At 36.1% G+C, this 20,264-nt stretch overlaps 1 protein-coding gene across 4 annotated transcripts; it reads left to right on the top strand.

Annotated features, from left to right (window-relative positions):
• The first annotated feature begins 658 nt into the window (after positions 1–658).
• Positions 659–3,336, top strand: LOC6050323. Of its 4 annotated transcripts, XM_038258322.1 has the most exons (4): positions 669–831; positions 895–1,802; positions 1,864–2,106; positions 2,179–3,336. In XM_038258322.1, exons 1-3 carry the CDS (start codon positions 669–671, stop codon positions 2,101–2,103), a joined length of 1,311 nt encoding a protein of 436 aa, XP_038114250.1. In that variant the 3' UTR covers positions 2,104–2,106; positions 2,179–3,336. The 4 variants fall into 4 exon arrangements, with proteins under 4 accessions (XP_038114251.1, XP_038114250.1, XP_001866948.2 ...); XM_001866913.2 differs by having other exon boundaries at positions 1,864–3,336; XM_038258323.1 differs by lacking the exon at positions 895–1,802 and having other exon boundaries at positions 659–831; positions 1,874–3,336.
• The last annotated feature ends 16,928 nt before the right edge of the window (positions 3,337–20,264 follow it).

The following is a 20,264-nucleotide window of genomic DNA, read 5'->3' as shown; positions in this document are numbered from 1 at the left end:
CTTGTACTATGTTTAGGCGGGGCCAGAAAATGCCAAATGACCTCCGAATTGGGCCGCTAGGATCTCTGCCATTCTGAAATGGGTAATTGGAAGCAGCGCAAGGGCTGTCACCACCTAATACCCGGGACTGAGATAAGCTGTATCAGCTCAACCCAAGTCTGATACATACTATACTTGCTCATAATTTCGCTGCCGGCCAGCGGGTATTGAATTGGACCACACAAACACACACTGAGAACAGATTTGAAACAAGATGAAGTGATGCTCATACCAACCCTTGACATTTTTACCGTCTTAAATGTTTGTAACATCTCAAAAAGTTGAAATCAAATTGTATTGACAAAAGTAAGACAAATAAAAATCGATACTAAAGCCAACAAATTTCTTCACAGACGTAAGACTAAATTAAATAATTTAGATTTTACTTGAGTGACTCAGCAAAAGCATTTTCAAGCAACCATACTTAAGAGTCTCACATTTTTCCCATCAGGGAAAAAGAAATTTAAACCATACTTCCAAGGACAGTAAAAGCTGTAATCAACGAAAAAAACTTTCTGCATGTAGGCTTGGCCAGTTGACCTTTACCTATGTTTCAGTCTTAGGTATTGCAAATCAAATACTTCTGGGTTGCAAATTTTCCACAATCGAGTTTGAACCACCGAGTCAAGATGACACAGTTTACTGCCCGTGCCGTCCAAACGGTCAAAAAGTGGTTGAAGGTGAAGTGTAGTGAAATGAAGCAAAACTGCAAAAATCTCTACTCCAAGGCGTTCGTGTTGGATCCCGATGGGGATCATTTTTCAGTGGTTAAGAAAATGGAACAATTTTGTGGTAAGTTTGCGAAACTCGGCAACGTAGATAATTTTGATAGTTTTTTTTAACTATTCAATCAAGGTTTCCATGCAAAAATTGAAACGACAAAAGGCGCTATTTGTTGGGCTTTGCTCCGCCTTATCATACTTGCCAGATTTTCTCACATGATTGGAAAATTCATTCTGACGTTCATCGAGGAAGATGACTTTGAGTACAAATTCCTAGTTCACACTGTCACGTACATGATGTTCTACAATTACACCCAAGTCATTTTGCTACGATTCTCCTACCAAGACCTGAGTTCTATTCGAAAGTTTTTCAACGCTCGCAAATATCTCAAAACTGATCCCGAAGCTCATCGAATTCGTTCGGCAGCGTACCGGAAAACGAATTGGGCTATACTTGGACCGCTGCCAATGTGGACATTTTTGTGGATTTCCATGGTGTTGACTGGGGTCTACAAATGGCGAGTGCTCAACATTGAACCCAAAACGTTAGCGTCCTACCCTATCCTGCAGGCAATCATCATGTATGGTTATCCGGTGCAAAATTTAATTATTGCTGGATGGTACCAGCTACCGGCTGTACTTATTAATTCGGTACTGCTCGGATTCATAACAGAGCTTAAGATACTCACAGATTCTTGTGATAAGATTATAGATAATGCTGAAATCGCAGTCGAAAAAGAACGTTTGGAATCAGAATCAACAGATGCTGATGCTTTATTTTGGAAGCATTTCAAAATCGAGCTGGACGCTCGTGTCAAAGCTCATATCACCGTTCTAGCAAACCTAATCAACCTTAGACAAATCTTGAAGCCATGCTTGCTCTTGTACTACTACACGTTGCTGATGGTTAACGCTTTCATCATTTGTTCCGTCAAAAATGGGTACTTCAAGGACTTTGCCTCATCGGCCATCATAATGGCCGTTTACTTTAATGTCGATTTTTTCATCATTTGCTACAACATGTCACAAGTGGACGATCTGGTAACAGCCCATACAAAATCACACCAAAATCTTCCTCAACTTCATCCCCGATTTTTTACAGTGCTCCAAAGCCGGCAAACGCATCTACAACCTGCCGTGGCCGTACAAGTTGACCAAGACGGAACGATTTGTGCGCGAATATCGCAGCATCCGAAGCACCATGATGGTGATGATGATGCGTGCCCAGGCTGGGATGGCATTCAGCTGTGGCGGTTTCTTCGAAATGTCAATGGGAAAATTCGCCGAACTAATGGATCTGACGTACACGATGGTGATGTTTGTGTTGCATTTACAGGAATAAGAGGTAATCTTCAATTAATCATCACCGTATTCAACATGAGAAAAAAAATTAACTTAGCATGTCCGTTAATCTAAGACATTATATCGATTTCCTTGAGGGCAACCATCGATGGACACCCCAGCTCTTTAGCAAATCTCATCCTAATCGTCCAAGTGGCAACATAATTTCCAGCCATTCTTATCGCTTATCACTTTATCTGGCGCGATTATCTCCGATCAGCAAAGTGGCAAACTCAACTGGTAACGTTTACAGGCACCAGCAGCAGCAGCCGCCGCAATTCCAGAACCAACACATAATTTACATTTCCCCACTTATCCCCTCCCCCTCAACAAACCAACAAAACCAGAACCCACTTGGCCAGAGGAAAATCCTGCGGAAAGCTCGCCCAAGACGAGAGGGGTCGGCAAACGCGAATTTGCTATGCCATAATTATGAATAATGAATTGGCAATTTGTAGCACCAGCCCGCCCCTAAACTGCTCCAATAAGGACCACCATACGAAAAGTGTCCGAAACTCGTAGAACTGCCGTACGCAATATGGCTCCACAAGTGGCCGTCGAATCTTGCCTTCGAGAGAGGAGATTGGGTTCTTCATGACCCGGCGGCAGCAGCATGATTAGGCAAAGTGTGTTTTTTGGTTTCGGGGTTTTCGGTTTTCGATCGATTGTTGATGTGTTGATTAGCCTGGGGTGGCAGCTGGCAGAATGAGCAGACACATTTTTGCTTCAGGGTTCACTTGATAAACATTGAAATTGATAGGATTTGAATCTGGATGGCTTAAAAAAATATTTTATTTAAATGAGATTGAATTCAAAATCATCAAGTACTGTGCGTGATTAGAATTGATTCTAAAGTATGGTTCAAAATCATAAATTAAAAGTTCAAAACAATGGAATTCATTTGTCAGGAATGAAATGATGGTCAGTTCTATAAATTAGATAAATAACTTTGAAAAATCCGTCAAAATAACTGGGTCATTCTCCGCCAACCAAGACAGCAGTTTCCCCAACCCCCTCCTATTTGCGCAAAACTATATTCCAAGTGGTAATTTTGGTTCCTAATTTCAATCAGATTTAGCTGTCTCGGACGTAAATGATTGACTTTTAAGGAAACTATTATAAAATTTCTAAAAGCTAGCCTGACATTTGAAAAGGTCGAATGAAAACTTAAAATGCTATTCTGAAGGTCTTGGGACCAAAGAACTGGCGTATAAAAATATTTTTATTGGATTTCTCGGATAAATTATCATAAAATATAAAAAAATGTGAAGTTGTTGTAACAGGATTCCCAGAAACGTTTTTTTGAAAATAAAAACTGGGTTTTTCGACGCGCAGCGATCACAACAGAAAAATGACGAAAACGAGAAAAAAATCAAACTGAAACTGCGCTAACTTCAAAATCTCAGCTGCTAAAATTTGCGTAATTGAAAGACCCAATAAAGCTTTTGTACCCAATAAAGTATAGGGGTAATTCTCTACCAACTCACACGAAATCGGGAAGAGTTGCCCGGACCCCTCTTCGATTTGAATGAAACTTTGTTCTAATGGGTAACTTTTGTCCCAGATCTCAAATCCTTTCCAATCAAATACCTATCTTCGTCATATGGAGAGTTTAAAGCTCCAAAAATACTATTTAGGCTATAAACTTACCTGCAACAGCACCGCTCCAAGTAAGCACGCAAATTCATGCCATTTACTGGCCAAAAAGATCAATTTTATTGCACTTTTGATCATAATTTCTATTTTGCGAGACCTTTTCTCGTCATTTTGGTGGCACACACAGTGACACACGCGAGATACCCTCAAACGCTTAATGAATATCGCCGAAATCAACTTTTCACTTTCGCTTACTTTTTCTCGGCACTTTCGATACAAAACTGCCCCCAACTTTCGGCAACATGTTCTGTTGCACATTAGTTGGTCACTTGAAAAATAATCCCGAAACATGTAAATAATTAGCAAGCGCCATCAAAAAAACAAACGCGACAAGTCTTTTGACGTTTCAATTTTGACTACCCATTTCATTCGAAGGCTGAAGAAAACCGAGTGAGAAGCGAAGGCAAATAAAGAACAAAGGGTGGCTACCAACACCACCGCAGCGCCTGTTGGAGTGAGCCAGTGTTGCCAGGAAATTTTCTCTATAAATGCTACTTTTCGTGAGTGTTCGCTTAAAATTTCATCAACTTTGGCAGACCCAAAAGAGCGGTGGAAGTAAAATAACTAAGCTGAAAATAGGAAAATGGGCGTGACCCAATGCATTCGTTTGATTAGAAAACATTTTGGAAATATTTTTTTCAAATGCTTGTAAAAAGAATAGAATAACTTTTAGTAAAAGTGAAAATAAACAGAAATCTTAACGAAAAGTTGCTCTACAACAATTTTCCTATCATGATCAGTTCAGGCTGCAAATGATCGAAAAACACGTGATCAGCGATACACAAGTACATCGAAAAGAGGTCGGGGTAACGCCTGTGTGATTTGGCGTAGGATGATCCCATACTATTGAAAGACAAAGTCAGGGAATTTTGTGGAGTAGAATTCTCGCTAACTTTTTCAAGTAATCTAGAATTCTAAGATTTCAAATTCTCGGCCAATCACAGTTTTTTCATCATTTTTCTTTTCTTTTCTTTTCTTTTCTTTTCTTTTGTTAATTTTTCCCTGTTGCCCAGCTCTAGGCTCTTTTTGGACTCAATTTTTACTTATTCGGAAATCTCCAGAAGTTCCACACCATTTTAAAATGTTGGAGTTGTAAATTAGACTTTAAAAAAATAAAGCTACACTGCCGTTTTACGGCGATATGATGTATACGCCATTTTGGACATTTTCAATTTTATTGTACAGTCTGATAAATAATCTTAAAAGCTACCTCCTGACGAAAGAATTTTTCAAATAACTGCTCTGGGGCCCATTTTATTAAGCAAACAAACAATGATGTATACGCCAATTTTACTCACCATGATGTATGTATACATTGGGAATTGATAGAAGTCAAATTCAATACTGTTTGAATGTTGAATTGTTGGACCAAATCAAGACTGGGCAATATTTTATCACATTATTTCGACTTAATTATTAAGGGGACGTCCATTAGGCGTCACCCATAAAGTACGTCACGTTCTGAGGGAAGAAGTGGGTTTTGAGAAAGCGTGACGTTGCGTGTTAAAGGCATAGGGAAATCGTGACAAAGGGGGGTGGAGTAAATTTCGGCTGACGTATTAAATGTGACGTACTTCATGGATGACACCTTATCCACATCCACGTAGACACTTTTTTGAAAATTCTACACCCACCTACCTCCCTTGAGGACAATTGTTCATGCAAAAAATGTGTTTATGTAGCGTAGACAATCACTAAGGGAGCGTTCTTTTATTACGTAACACAACAAATCTGATTTTTAGACCCCTTCCCCAAAATTTTCATACAAATTAAAAAAAAAATGTATGGAGCATAACACGGCCTCCAACCCCCCCCCCCCCCCTTCAGCTGAGTTACGTAATAAAATTACGCTCCCTAATACCCTCCCCACCCCCGCCCCTTATAGTATCCACGTGGACAATTCATTAAGGGATCCGCTCAGCTGTCAAAATAGCTGGCACAAAAAATATAACCAGCTTTGATCGAGCAATGTATACATACATCACTGGGAAGGAAAAGTAGTGATTTTTTATTGCTATTTTTACGGCCAAATGATGTTTGTGATTTAAAATCGTAGAGAATGGGAAAAAAACAAGAAATTTTGTAGGGGCCACATTTTTATTGTACTTTTTAACAGTTTCTACAGAGCAGACCTTAAATTAGTCATTTAAAATTGAAAATATGAACAAAAACAGAAAATCGTGTCTACAGCAAAATCACCTCAATGGCGTATACATCATATCGCCGTAAAACGGCAGTACAGTAAACTTTCGAAACAACCTATTTGTAATTGGTCTCCTATGCAAATAGGACCTTTTGAAAATTTAATAAAGAAATCATCATTCCAATTACCCTTCTATCAATACTTCAAAAGTTTTAAACTGTAAAAAAATATTTTAAGGCATTCCAAATGGCAATTCTTGCAATCAATATTACATACAGCTCCAATTTGAGGCACCAACGTGGAATTTCCAGAGGATTCCAAATGTTCACAAATTCTCAGCCAAAAATAATCCTTTTTTTTTTATACATACTGCATTTTTTTCCAAATCTTTATGACATTTCCCTTTAATTTATTTCTTGGGTGAGTGCTCAACTGCCCATAATTGAAAATTCGGCTATTATGCCAAATCAAGTATTCCGAGAAAACGCGTTTTAGTGTTTGTCACAAAATCTCCGTCAAGGCAATTTCCCATAAGAGTGGCATATTAGCCGTTTGGTTTTTCGCATCGGCAGCCAAGTCTTAACACTATTTCAGTAAAATTCAAGTTCCAGAAGATGCGTTGGAACATCCTCTACCACCTGTTGCTAATATCTCGTTTTTGCCAAAAGTGGATATTAGCCGTTTTTTTTTCAATGGTGGGCAGTCAATGGGTCCTAAGCGCCATTTGTAACGAAGGTAATTTTTCGATCTATTCTCGTTCAATTCAAGAACTATCAACAATACATCAAATTGTTCATCTTCACGTCCTTTAAATGTTCTTCTAATCTCTAATCTAATCTAATCTAACACAAACGCAGCCAGTCCGATGAAAGCATGCTGGAAAGTCTTGTGATTAGATTACGCCCCAAGCACTTTTCTTGTCATTATTAATAATTGCAGTACATCCGAGAACACCCGAAAATGTATTGCAAAAATTAATGCGGCCAGCCCTACTACGTTGTGTTTACCGCAGAGAGGATTCTGAGAACGGATCACATTTCACAGAATCTACAGGGGAGGAAGGATGCGTGGACATACCGTACCAAACGCTCCTGTTTACAGTTTCATATGTGTTTTGTATAATGTGTTAAGTGTATAATATAGTGTGGTTATATAATCAAATAAATATAATAATGCAATATAATGATCATATAATAAAATCCCTTCACCTATATATGATAACCAAGCACCCAAGCACACAAACAGCGACACAAAAGAAATGAAAATGAGCATGCAAAAACAAGACAACGCGATCCCGTGGGCAGCACACTAATGATGCCATTATTTAATTATAATAACCACGCACCTAAGCACATAAACAGCGACACAATAGAAATGAAAATGAGCATGCAAAAACAAGACTGCGCGTCCCCGTGGGCAGCGCACTCTCACGTCCTTTAAATGTTCTTTAAATGTTCTTCACTGAAAAACTGTGAAAATTTTATTTGTTTCAGAGGAAACATCAAATAAGTGTTGCAAACTAACCAGACAATTATTGTTGAATGTTATTTTTATCGAAAACATCGTAGACCTTAGTTGCACATTGATTTAGCGAAGCAAAAGCCACAAGGTGTGATAGCGCTATTGAAATTTGAATTGTTAGTTAAATTAATACTATTTGTTGTACGGCAACAGCAATATCAAAATGACTAAAATTACTCTGAACCATGAATAAATTATTTTAAAAATTTTCTTATTCAAATAAAATTGAGATTAAAATAGTTTATTCATTTGAGCAGCGTAAAAACATATTGTCACAACATAAATGTTAAATGAAATTTGATGTTTAAATGATAGCCAAACGTTCACCAATATAATTGTTTTACAAAAAATGTTACAAAGTTACCAATGCAAAGAATACTAACGCATGTCATTGTAGTAATATCGATGTGAGTGATAAATGTTGAAATAAAGCAATTTTAATAGACAAAGTTACATTCAATCATTGTAAAAAAGAAATCATAAATACCTTCAATCGAATCACAAACACTGCACAGTATAGCATACAAATCACCAACCCACAAAGGCGAACTAATTAGTTTGTCGCAAATCTCTTACATAATCCTAAAACCGCTGAGAAATTAATTCGCAAGAAGCCATCTAAACAAAATTATTATTTTTAATCCTACACCAACTAAGAGCCAGCCAGCAGCAGCTCCGTAAATTATTTTTGCGGCTTCAACATCGTCATACTTGGCACCCAGCACTAGAAAAAGATTGGATGGGGAGGGAGAGGGAGTTCCAGTGAAAAGAAGGTGGCAATTTCACACTCTCAAAAGCTCGCCCCAGCCGTATAATTCAAAACTAACAACACTTTTCCGCCCTCCAAACCCCGGTTCTGGCCAAATCCCAACCAGAACACCACATGACAAATTAAATGTAAATTTAAAGCCTCTGGGACCGGAGAGGAGGAAACGTGAGGTTGTTGGTGACAAAGGACGAGAAAAAGGAAATTCTGTCTGGGACCACCCACTTTGGCGTAGGAAGCACCCCCACTCTTCCTGGTGACTCAACCCCATATGTTGGATGCAAATTCTGCGAAATGCATGTGGAGCAAGCTGGCATTACCTGGGTTCGGGAGATTAAATCTGCTGGTTGCAGTGAAAATTAAAACAAACACTGCTGGTTGATTCCAGAAGAGGTTGGCTAAATTAAGACGCTTTTTACAACAGTGAATAATTTGGGTTTTAAGTATTTTATCTACGTTCCAGACAAAAAAGTAACAGTCTTTGTTTGTCAATTAAACACTTAAACAAATAAATAATTAAACAATTAAACAATTAAACAATTAAACAATTAAACAGTTAAACAATCAAACAATTAAACAATTAAACAATTAAACAATTAAACAATTAAACAATTAAACAATTAAACAATTAAACAATTAAACAATTAAACAATTAAACAATTAAACAATTAAACAATTAAACAATTAAACAATTAAACAATTAAACAATTAAACAATTAAACAATTAAACAATTAAACAATTAAACAATTAAACAATTAAACAATTAAACAATTAAACAATTAAACAATTAAACAATTAAACAATTAAACAATTAAACAATTAAACAATTAAACAATTAAACAATTAAACAATTAAACAATTAAACAATTAAACAATTAAACAATTAAACAATTAAACAATTAAACAATTAAACAATTAAACAATTAAACAATTAAACAATTAAACAATTAAACAATTAAACAATTAAACAATTAAACAATTAAACAATTAAACAATTAAACAATTAAACAATTAAACAATTAAACAATTAAACAATTAAACAATTAAACAATTAAACAATTAAACAATTAAACAATTAAACAATTAAACAATTAAACAATTAAACAATTAAACAATTAAACAATTAAACAATTAAACAATTAAACAATTAAACAATTAAACAATTAAACAATTAAACAATTAAACAATTAAACAATTAAACAATTAAACAATTAAACAATTAAACAATTAAACAATTAAACAATTAAACAATTAAACAATTAAACAATTAAACAATTAAACAATTAAACAATTAAACAACTAAACAACTAAACAATTAAACAATTAAACAATTAAACAATTAAACAATTAAACAATTAAACAATTAAACAATTAAACAATTAAACAATTAAACAATTAAACAATTAAACAATTAAACAATTAAACAATTAAACAATTAAACAATTAAACAATTAAACAATTAAACAATTAAACAATTAAACAACTAAACAATTAAACAATCCCCTAAGGACAAAGTTTCATGCAAATCGAAGAGGGGTCGAGGCAACTGCTGTGTGCGCTGAAAAGAAACGCCATGATTGCTAAAAATAGATCAGTTGCGAATAGGTAACAGTCATTGGCCACCAACGGTGCCCACCAAGTCAGTTCGTAGATCTCGAATTTAAAGGGCAGGGATGTTAGTAAAGACAGAGTCCAGGGATATAAACTTCGAAAAAAAAATCGCAGCAGTCTTATTCTGGAAACAAAGTGACGTAACATTCATATTTTCCCAAAATCGTCATATTTAAAGGCACCCAGTTTGCCTGCTAACGTGTAAGCTGATTTGAATACTAAGCCCATAAAAGCATTAAAAAAAACTAGTAATAATTTGTCTATTCAGAATTCTACCACTCAATCTGCATTCAACCTTGAATTTCAAAAAAGCTTTCAAAGTTTCCATCTCCAAATGCTTTATAATCTCCGCACAAAACCCACCAGTACATCTAGGGCGCTTCCATTAGGAAGAAAAATATCTAACAATAACTTTTCAAGCAAAACTACTCTTCCCCCTCCCTTTCTCACCTTTCCACCCACCCAAATTCCAGACAATACATCGGAAAATGCTTTCTCCCTCCCCAAAAGCTGTCCCATTTTTTATGCCACAAATCTCCGTTTCCCGTGGAAACGCATTCGTGTGTGTATGTGTGGGTGCAGCTGCATATTTGTGCAGCGTGTGTGTGTGTGTGCATCGCGGAAGCCTCCGCTCGTAACAGTTTCCACGACGAAACACAATCTGCGTGTGTGGTTTTTCCCAGTTCCCCCACAGAGCCACGTGCAACCATACGATGATACACATTCCGCAGCGTGGAAAAGAGCGTTTTTTCACCGTTCGAATTTTCCACCCACTTTTGTGGGTTCAGGATGCAGCATTTGAGTGCCGCAGCAAGCAGTTGCGCTTGCATCGCGTTGCGTTGAATTGTTGGCAAATAGAAGTAGCATTTGTGTGGAATCTCTGTCACTCTTTCTATCTCTCTCTCTCTCTCTCTCTCTCTCTCTCTCTCTCTCTCTCTCTCTCTCTCTCTCTCTCTCTCTCTCTCTCTCTGGGGAGCGCTAAATTATTTGTCAGTTACGATGGCTTGATGAAAACTCGCTCGTCTCACTGCAAAGTGATTTCATGTTGCGTAATTGAAAACTAAAAGTTGGGCTTGGTTTTAGAGTGATTTAATGTGTGACAGTAATTGGTTTAATATGTTTAGACGTTTGCGTTGAATTAATTTGAATCAATTTCACAATTAGGAATGATAAAATGCTTCTTCTGGCATTTATTTTCTAAATTTTAGAGAAATCATAAGTTAGAAGGTACCCAAAGTCATGTGCTTTTTAAAAACTGCACATTTTTTGTTAAGGTTCAAATGAGGTTTCTCCAACGTTTATATGGAGATTTAGTGTAACAATTTTAAATCTACAAAAAAAATAACACGGGAAAAAAGTTCCCGATTTTTAAATTTGGGTTTATGTTACAAAAAGTTGAATTCCCAAAATTAATACCGTTAAACGGGATTACTTAATAGGTTTGAGATTTGTCCGCAAAATGAAGAGTACAAATTTAATACGTACATGATTTCGAATCGGAAAACGGAATGCATTTTCGGATTCTTCGGATAATTTTACACTAGGAGAAGGTAAGTTTGTAAATAATAATATTATGCGTTATTGAAATATAATCCCTAGTAGCAATAGTAACAGTTGTTTTGAACAGTTTTTTCTGCTCTCGCTTAATCGATTGAAATTTGCTGTATTTATTTCTTCAAATTAATTCAATAGTAGCTGTAAGTATTTACAAAACTCTGCGTTTTTCATTAGTTAAGCAAGTTGTATTATGATTAGTGCAAAAAATAAACATGAATTGAATTGAATTTAAAATTGAAATATAATTCAAACACATCTTAAAATTTCTAGGCATTTTCAGTAAAACAAATTTCATATTAAATAAGAAAACTTTTCAGTTGTGCTTCGAATTCAATTTAAAATGCAACAAAAATCAATAATTTTATAAGCAAAATTAGTTTTTAAAAATTTCACTCAAAATTCTGACCCTAACCTAAAATTAAGCTAATAAACTTAGTATAAACATTGATTTTTTTTCTAAAAAATATGTTAGCAACCTTAGCGATGGTAAAATTGACGTTAAAATAAAATTTGAACACCTTAAATCTGATAACAAAAAAATCTATGACTATCAAAATCACCCTGGAATTTTTAAGCATCATTGAATTTTTTTTTTTTTCAAAGATACACCATAAACCTTGTGTGGCCTACCACAGTAAATGTTTTAAATGATAATCTTGAGAAAAACCTTAACATTTGAAAAATATTCCAAAAACAAAATTGAAATCCTTTCAATGTCACCCCAGCTTACAGTATTTTCATTTTTTGAATATTTTTGTAGGGAATTTTTAAAGATATTCTTCCGCTACAGTTTAGGTCAGTAAGCTATTCTCTACAAAATCGGTCTTTTCTTTAGAATTTTATTTTTTTTTTTTTGTATTTTTTAATTCAACTGAAACTTTTTTGGTGCCCAAAAAGCCATTTTGCATCATTAGTTTGTCCATATAATTTTCCATACAAATTTGGCAGCTGTCCATACAAAATCGATGCATGAAAATTCAAAAATCTGTATCTTTTGAAGGAATTTTTTGATCGCTTTGGTGTCTTGGGCAAAGTTGTAGGTATGGATATAGACTACACTAAAAAAAAATTATGCATGTAAAAAAAATTCATCGATTTGGTGTCTTCGGAAAAGTTGTAGGAGTTGATATAGATTACACTGGAAAAAATGATACAAAAAAACAAAAGAAAAAAATGATACAAAATGATAAAATTGTTTTGGTGATTTTTTATTTAGCTTTCTGTCACTAAAACTTGAATTGATTTTTTGAAAAAATCGAAATATTTGTCGCAAAAAATTTTCAACTTCATTTTTCGATGTAAAATCCAATTTGCAATCAAAAAGTACTTTAGTGAAATTCGATCAAAAAATTCCTTCAAAAGATACAGATTTTTGAATTTTTATACATCGTTTTTGTTTAGACAGCTGCCAAATTTGTATGGACAAACTAATGTTGCAAAATGGCTTCTTTGGGCATACCGAAGGCACCAAAAGAGTTTCAGTCGGATTAAAAAATACAAAAAAAATGAATGACCGAAATCTGAGAAAACTGCTCTAGTGCAAAATTTGGTATCAGAGCCAGAGCTGAAAATGTCAGGGGTCATGACGCGAAAATCGGCGACGCATACACGATTTTTTCAGATCCATTCACTGAACCGCAAAACCGTGACATAAACAAACCCGACTCAGTCGTGAGTGCCCTAGCTCACTGAGCAGCTGCAATGCGAGGCAGTAGTCGACCAACGCCCATTCGACGTTGCACGTACACACATAAAGAAACTAGTTTTTACACAAAAAGTTGGTATTTATGCGTGGAAATGTAAATTTGAATATAAGTTATGGTTGTTTTAAGTGTTTTTCACAGTCTAGAACCATTCAATGGTTTAAAAATAGTCAAAATAGTGTTTAGAGAGGATTTTACGAGTCAGTCATACGACACGAATTGAGTGAGTGTAGCTCATTTTTTCACGTCTCTGATTCACCAGCAGCCGACAGGCACGAGTCAGGCGGCAGTGGTTGAACGGACACAGTAGGCTTACCGTCACATGCTAGCAGTGAACTGACATTTTGGTTTGCTTCATATGTACACTGGGTTGGAAACATTTTGCAGGCCTGATCAGAGCTAAACATTAAAAAAAAATTGTGACATTATTTAACAAAATTCCAAAAATATTGTTAAAAGCAAAATCTTATTTGCAATCGAAAATGAATTTTCAAAATTTTTGATAAAGCTGACAATTTTTAAGTCAAAGAGAATTTAGGTATTAATATGTTTTTTTTTAATGTAAAAATAATGAAGAAAATGCATCCCTGCAAAAAATATTTTAAAATGGCTGAAATAATTTTCATTGTTGGAATTAGTTAATCGGACTTCTTATTGCTACACTTTAGCCTGTTAAAGTTCAAATTTGGTGTAAAATGAGTATTTTTTTCATTGTCACCTAATTACAAAATATTTTCAAACTATTGGTTCGATTTTCAATGTTCAAAATGAAATTTTTGTGGAATTTTTTTTTACTTTTGGGTAACTCTCTACCAACTCACACGAAATCGGGAAAAGTTGCCCCGACCCCTCTTCGATTTGCGTGAAACTTTGTCCTAAGCGGTAACTTTTGTCCCTGATCACGAAACCGAGGTCCGTTTTTTGGTATCTCGTGACGGAGGGGCGGTACGACCCCTTCCATTTTTGAACATGCGAAAAAAGAGGTGTTTTTCAATAATTTGCAGCCTGAAACGGTGATGAGATAGAAATTTGGTATCAAAGGGACTTTTATGTAAAATTAGACGCTCGATTTGATGGCGTACTCAGAATTCCGAAAAAACGTATTTTTCATCGAAAAAAACACTAAAAAAGTTTTAAAAATTCTCCCATATTCCGTTACTTGACTGTAAAAAATTTTGGAACATGTCATTTTATGGGAAATTTAATTTACTTTTCGAATCTACATTGTCCCAGAAGGGTCATTTTTCCATTTAGAACAAAATTTTTCATTTTAAAATTTCGTGTTTTTTCTAACTTTGCAGGGTTATTTTTTAGAGTGTAACAATGTTCTACAAAGTTGTAAAGCAGACAATTACAAAAATTTTGATATAATGACATAAGGAGTTTGCTCATAAACATCACGAGTTATCGCGATTTTACGAAAAAAAGTTTTGAAAAAGTTACTTTTTGCGTTTCTCTTTGTTTCGTCTTCCGTGTCTGTCGCGGGTGACCATGAATGGCCATGATCGATGACGACCAACTTTTTCAAAACTTTTTTTCGTAAAATCGCGATAACTCGTGATGTTTATAAGCAAACCCCTTATGTCTATATATCAAAATTTTTGTAATTGTCTGCTCTACAACTTTGTAGAACATTGTTACACTCTAAAAAATAACCCTGCAAAGTTAGAAATAACACGAAATTTTAAAATGAAAAATTTTGTTCTAAATAAAAAAATGACCCTTCTGGGACAATGTAGATTCGAAAAGTAAATTAAATTTCCCATAAAATGACATGTTCCAAATTTTTTTACAGTCGAGTAACGGAAAATGGGAGAATTTTTAAAACTTTTTTAGTGTTTTTTTCGATGAAAAATACGTTTATTCGGAATTCTGAGTACGCCATCAAATTGGGCGTCTAATTTTACACAAAAGTCCCTTTGACACCTAATTTCTATCTCATCACCGTTTCAGGCTGCAAATTGTTGAAAAACACCTCTTTTTTCACATGTTCAAAAATGGAAGGTCGTACGAGATATCAAAAAACGGACCTCGGATTCGTGATCAGGGACAAAAGTTACCCCTTAGGACAAAGTTTCACGCAAATCGAAGAGGGGTCGGGGCAACTGCTGTGTGAGTTGGCGGAGAATTACCCTTTTAGCAAAATTTAATAGCTTCTGCAAAAACTTCATAACTTTTCAAGGGAATTTTGAGCTTTTCGAAAACATTGTTTTCTTACATGAAATATTCTTAAACTGCAAAAACAAAAAACAAATCGACGAAAAAAAAATTGAAATGCCTGAAACTTGAAAACAGCAAACATTATCAGAAAACAAATTATTTTCGATTGCAAATTTTATGTTACATTTAGAATTGATAATATGGATTTATTTCAAAACTCCGGTACCAGATTTGCACCATCTGAAACTCTAGCGCAAAAAATGATGATAACTAAAACATATAAATAAAATCGAATATTTAAAAATAACTAATTTGGTAATTCATCTATAAGTGATAAGGCTAGTAGAAACTTTATTAGAGAAACTTTTTTTCGTAAAATCGCAATAACTCGTAATGTTTATAAGCAAACCCCTCATGTCTATACATATATCATTTTTTTTGTAATTGTCTGCTCTACACTTTTGTAGAATATTGTTACACTTTAAAAAATAACCCTGCAAAGTTAGAAAAAACACGAAATTTTAAAATGAAAAATTTTGTTCTAAATGAAAAAATGACCCTTCTGGGTCAATGTAGATTCGAAAAGTACATTAAATTTCCCATAAAATGACATGTACAGTCAAGTTACGGAAAATAGGAGAATTTTTAAAACTTTTTTAGTGTTTTTTTTTCGATGCAAAATACGTTTTTTTGGAATTCTGAGTACGCCATCAAATCGGGCGTCTAATTTTACATAAAGGTCCCTTTGACACCAAATTTCTATCACATCACCGTTTCAGGCTGCAAATTATTGAAAAACACCTCTTTTTTCGCATGTTCAAAAATGGAGGGGTCGTACCGCCCCTCCGTCACGAAATATCAAAAAACGGACCTCGGATTCGTGATCAGGGACAAAAGTTACCCCTTAGGACAAAGTTTCACGCAAATCGAAGAGGGGTCGGGCAACTGCTGAGTGAGTTGGCGGAGAATTAAAACATTGCAATAAGATTACAATATTCTGTACAGTTTACAATCAATTTTTCAAGTTTTGTCAAAGAAATTGAAAATTATAAAATTTCTCAGTAGCAAAACCTGGTTTAGGGTTAGGGACAAAAAACAAATTATCCTTCATTGGTAGATTATTTTGTTATATAAGGCCGATGCAAATATTTTTCAAAGTTTTTGTCCCTTGGCTCTCACTGGGGTCTCAAGGAAAGAATGATGCAAAAAAAAATACAAAAAAATAAAAACAAGCCATTACCTCAACATTTGAATGAAAAAAGGTTTTTGAAATGCATTTCACACTAGTTCCGTTGTTTTGCAATCATTAGATTTCAAAATATATGTAAGATTTGACGAAACCAAAAATTATAGCGAAAAAAACTATTTGCGGTACTGTACACCGAAAAAAAATTTTTTTTTTAATTTTTGAATGAACCCAAACATGTTGAAAAATATTCTAAACGCAGGGATTTCAGCTGATTGAACATAAATTTCATTTAAATTTCGAAGTTTTTTGAAAAAATATTTTTTTGCCCCCCAATTTTTCGGGCCTATTTTAATGGGGAGAGACAAAAACTTTTAAAAATATTTGTACCAGCCTGAACGGTAAAAAAAATCTGGTACAAAGCAAAATCACCAGTTGAGTTCCACACAATAAAGAAAACAGTATACTAGTTTAAAATACATACATAACCAAACCATTATCTGGAAATAAAATCACTAAAAATCAGTCGATTTTTTTTTCAAGAAATCCATTCAATAACAGTCCTAACTTCAAACACCACGTGCTCACAAAAGCCCCGGTGGCGCGAACGTTGGCGTGGCCATCCAGTCCAGGTGCAGCATAAATTGTGGAACAACCCCCCTCCGGTTGTGGTGGTGGTGGTGGCAAATTTGCCTGCTGTGCTCAATGTCCTCTGCTCGACTCATGAGCGTGTATGCAAAATTTCGCGTTCCTGCTGCCAGTTATGATTACGGCCGCCCCGGTTGGTGAGTCTGACCCGCCCGACAGTTTGGCCGGCAGCAGTCGGTTATTGGCAGCCCCGGCCTTTATTTATTTGTGAAACTAATTATGCGGATAAATTTTCATAATAACTACCACTAATAACTGGCTGGCTGGTGCTGGCCAACTTGCACTACTATGAGGCAGCTGCCAAAAAGGCGAAAATCGAGGGGTCGTGCATCGATTTGGGCGCGCTCTGCATACAAAAAGCCGGGGTGCCAAGTGCATTCCACGGGGTGTGAAGGGACCTGGGGGCCAGCCAGCTAGCGCGTGATTTTGCTGCACAAATGAAACGAACGGACCGAGATTGAGTACAAAATTTCCGGACGCCATGAATATCAAAAGCCCGCGGCCATTTGTTTTGCCACGACGCTGCGAACTTTGGATCAAATTTTGAAATGTTCTGCGATATGCAGGCCGTGCGTACCGTTGGAGGAAGCACATTTGAACATATGAACTATTCGAAAAATTTAAAATAAAAAAAGGTGGCAGGCTGAAATTGGTTGAGCCGTTCCGAAAATAATTATTCATTTTAACCAAATACTCACCTCATTTCGGTTCACATCTCCTCCAGCTGAAACCATTCCGTTCATGTCTCTTTCGAGGTGCCTGTTTCACGTTCCACGTGTCCACGCAAATCTGGCACCCCCTAAAAAGGAAGACCTCCCATTCCGTTGTACTCTGTCCCCGGTTAAGGCATAAAATGCATCGCAAATTGTAGACGTGACGAGGAGGTCCGGCACCTCTAATTTATGCCAAAATCTGCTTGTGACACAAAACTTCACGCACTGAATGCGACAAAACGAATGCGTTCCGTGGCCACGCGTGGTTCGTGATGAATGCAATATTACGGAAAACCGGGATTTGTGCGCCTCTGTGAGTGGCATTAGCACCGCTCAAACGGCGGACGGATTTATCCGCGGATTTTGGCCGGGATTTTGCGAGCTTTCGGGCGTAGATTTGTGTGAAAAGAGTGTTGAAATAATCACGTCGAACGTGCACTTTGATTTTCACCTTTGGGGTGTGAGAGTATATCAAATGTTTATGAGACGTAGATTGGTTGGGAATTATGAAGTAATGAGTTCTAATAATTTCAGTCATCATAACTCAACAGAATCCTAATCTCCGAAGGGTAAGACAACGAAACCTAAAGTAAAACATCGCAAGCGTCGTTTCATCCCCCTAATGATACACAAAAGAAGGAAGCAACCCCAATGGCGAACCGAGTGCCATCGAAATGTTATGTAAATAGCTGTTGAACTCCACCCTGTCAAAGGTACAACGAAAGCTCGCCATCAAAAGGAGATGGCGAAAAGATGGAGGTAATATAACCCTCCCCCCACAAACGAGGTCAAGTGGCAATGACAGAATAAACACTGTGTCCACTCAGCAGTTTCACTCGACGACAGGGAGGAAATGTTCTTCCGGTTTGTACCGGCTTCCCGGAAAGAAAGAAGTCACTGTTGTTTGATGTGGCATTGTTTTTCTGAAAGAGACTGAAAGAGTCTTGAAAACCAAAGAAATGATCAATTTGACAACTTTTCCAAAACTACAAAACATGACAGTAATTTCCGATGAATCTTACAGGGAAACCATCAAAAAGTGTGGCCGGGAAGGCGTCCCGTTACATCAGATCAAATGTGTCACTCAACGACCCTCGTCCTCAGAATCTACCATTCCGAAGAGGACTTTGTTGACCAAACGAATCAATCGCAAGGATAAGCCCACTGGAAAAAAGAATCCAATCAATGTCATCATGAAGTCCAAAAGGAAGCAGAGATAAATGCTGATAATGTTGTTCTTTTAGTTAGGGAACGAAACCTCAAATGGCAGTTACTTGAGCGAATTAAATTAAATTTGTGTCCGGTTTACATTATTTAGGAACCTATACCACACAACTGACAACCAACACTAATTATGCTAATTACGAGGCATATTTCGAACGAATCAATCAATCATCGTTGATCAATTTCAGTTACACAATCAACAACCCCACCGCAAAACCCTCTCGACATCCGGCCTGCACCACCCTATAATATACATATTAATCTGCGCACCTGGCAGTTGATTAGCACTGTTTTGAAAAATAAATGAACCATATAAAACGCAGATCAGCACTAAATTTACATTACCACCGCGATGAACGGGCGTGCACCGGATGCAGAAATTCACCCCGAACGCAACGCGAAATGCATCCACTTAATTTTGCATCACGCCGACGGGCTTGGGGTGTTTAAAAAAAATCTGTAAATCGCCTATAAAAAATATTTTGCTTCATTAAAAAAAATCATTTTTTGTTATTATTTGTTAAACGAAATGTCATTATTTTAGGAACCACCCTAACACTGCTCCTGATGATATGCGGCATATCATTACGCCGTAATCAGGTGGTAATCCACGTGATCCACGTGCCAGTGAAAGGGAGTTCCGACGTTTGTACCGGTGTATTGGCAGCGCCATCAACATCACCCGGTATGATTATTTTCGACACCTCCTGCTGCTGAAAGATCCGGGACTGCTGCTCCGCCGCCTAGAGTGCACTATGCTCAATTTGGGTGGGGTCATGCATATTGAATTGGAAATTTTAAGCAATTTGCGATTTTGAATCGACGTTTGAAAACCCAATGTTCATCAATCCAATGGCAATATTTGCTATTATTGGGTATCGTACTTTAAATTAACTTTGATTGCACGCAAAAACTGAATTTACTTGAATTTCAGCATTGCTTGTGTGTAAGATTGTGTATTTGTATATCCCACCGCTGTCACCACATGTGTAAGCTTGTGTAAGCTTAGTCTCTAATATCATTGGGATTTCTTTCATTTTTATTCCTTTAGCACAGAACGACACCATTTTCACTTTAACTCCAAAATATGTATTCTTAGATTTTTCTTAATCTTATTTTAACATTTTTCACTATGCCCCGTGGCATTTTGGTTGAATCTGTGCATCGTAGCACTTACACCGAATAATCAACTCCAACTCCCAACTGCAACTCTCAACTCCCACTCTTAACTCTTTCCTAATTTCAACTCCCTCGATTCTAAATCTAACTTAGG

The sequence above is a fragment of the Culex quinquefasciatus genome, chromosome 2 (genome assembly GCF_015732765.1).
Source record: "Culex quinquefasciatus strain JHB chromosome 2, VPISU_Cqui_1.0_pri_paternal, whole genome shotgun sequence".
Lineage (NCBI taxonomy): Eukaryota > Metazoa > Arthropoda > Insecta > Diptera > Culicidae > Culex > Culex quinquefasciatus.
This window is presented reverse-complemented; position numbering and strand designations above follow the sequence as displayed.

Bases quoted from the DNA above. Each gene is read 5' to 3' on its own strand.
- LOC6050323 (XM_038258322.1), top strand. From the start codon at position 669: ATGACACAGTTTACTGCCCGTGCCGTCCAAACGGTCAAAAAGTGGTTG. The intron at 832-894 runs GTAAGTTTGCGA...TATTCAATCAAG, and splicing joins GAAAATGGAACAATTTTGTG to GTTTCCATGCAAAAATTGAA. The intron at 1,803-1,863 runs GTAACAGCCCAT...GATTTTTTACAG, and splicing joins TGTCACAAGTGGACGATCTG to TGCTCCAAAGCCGGCAAACG.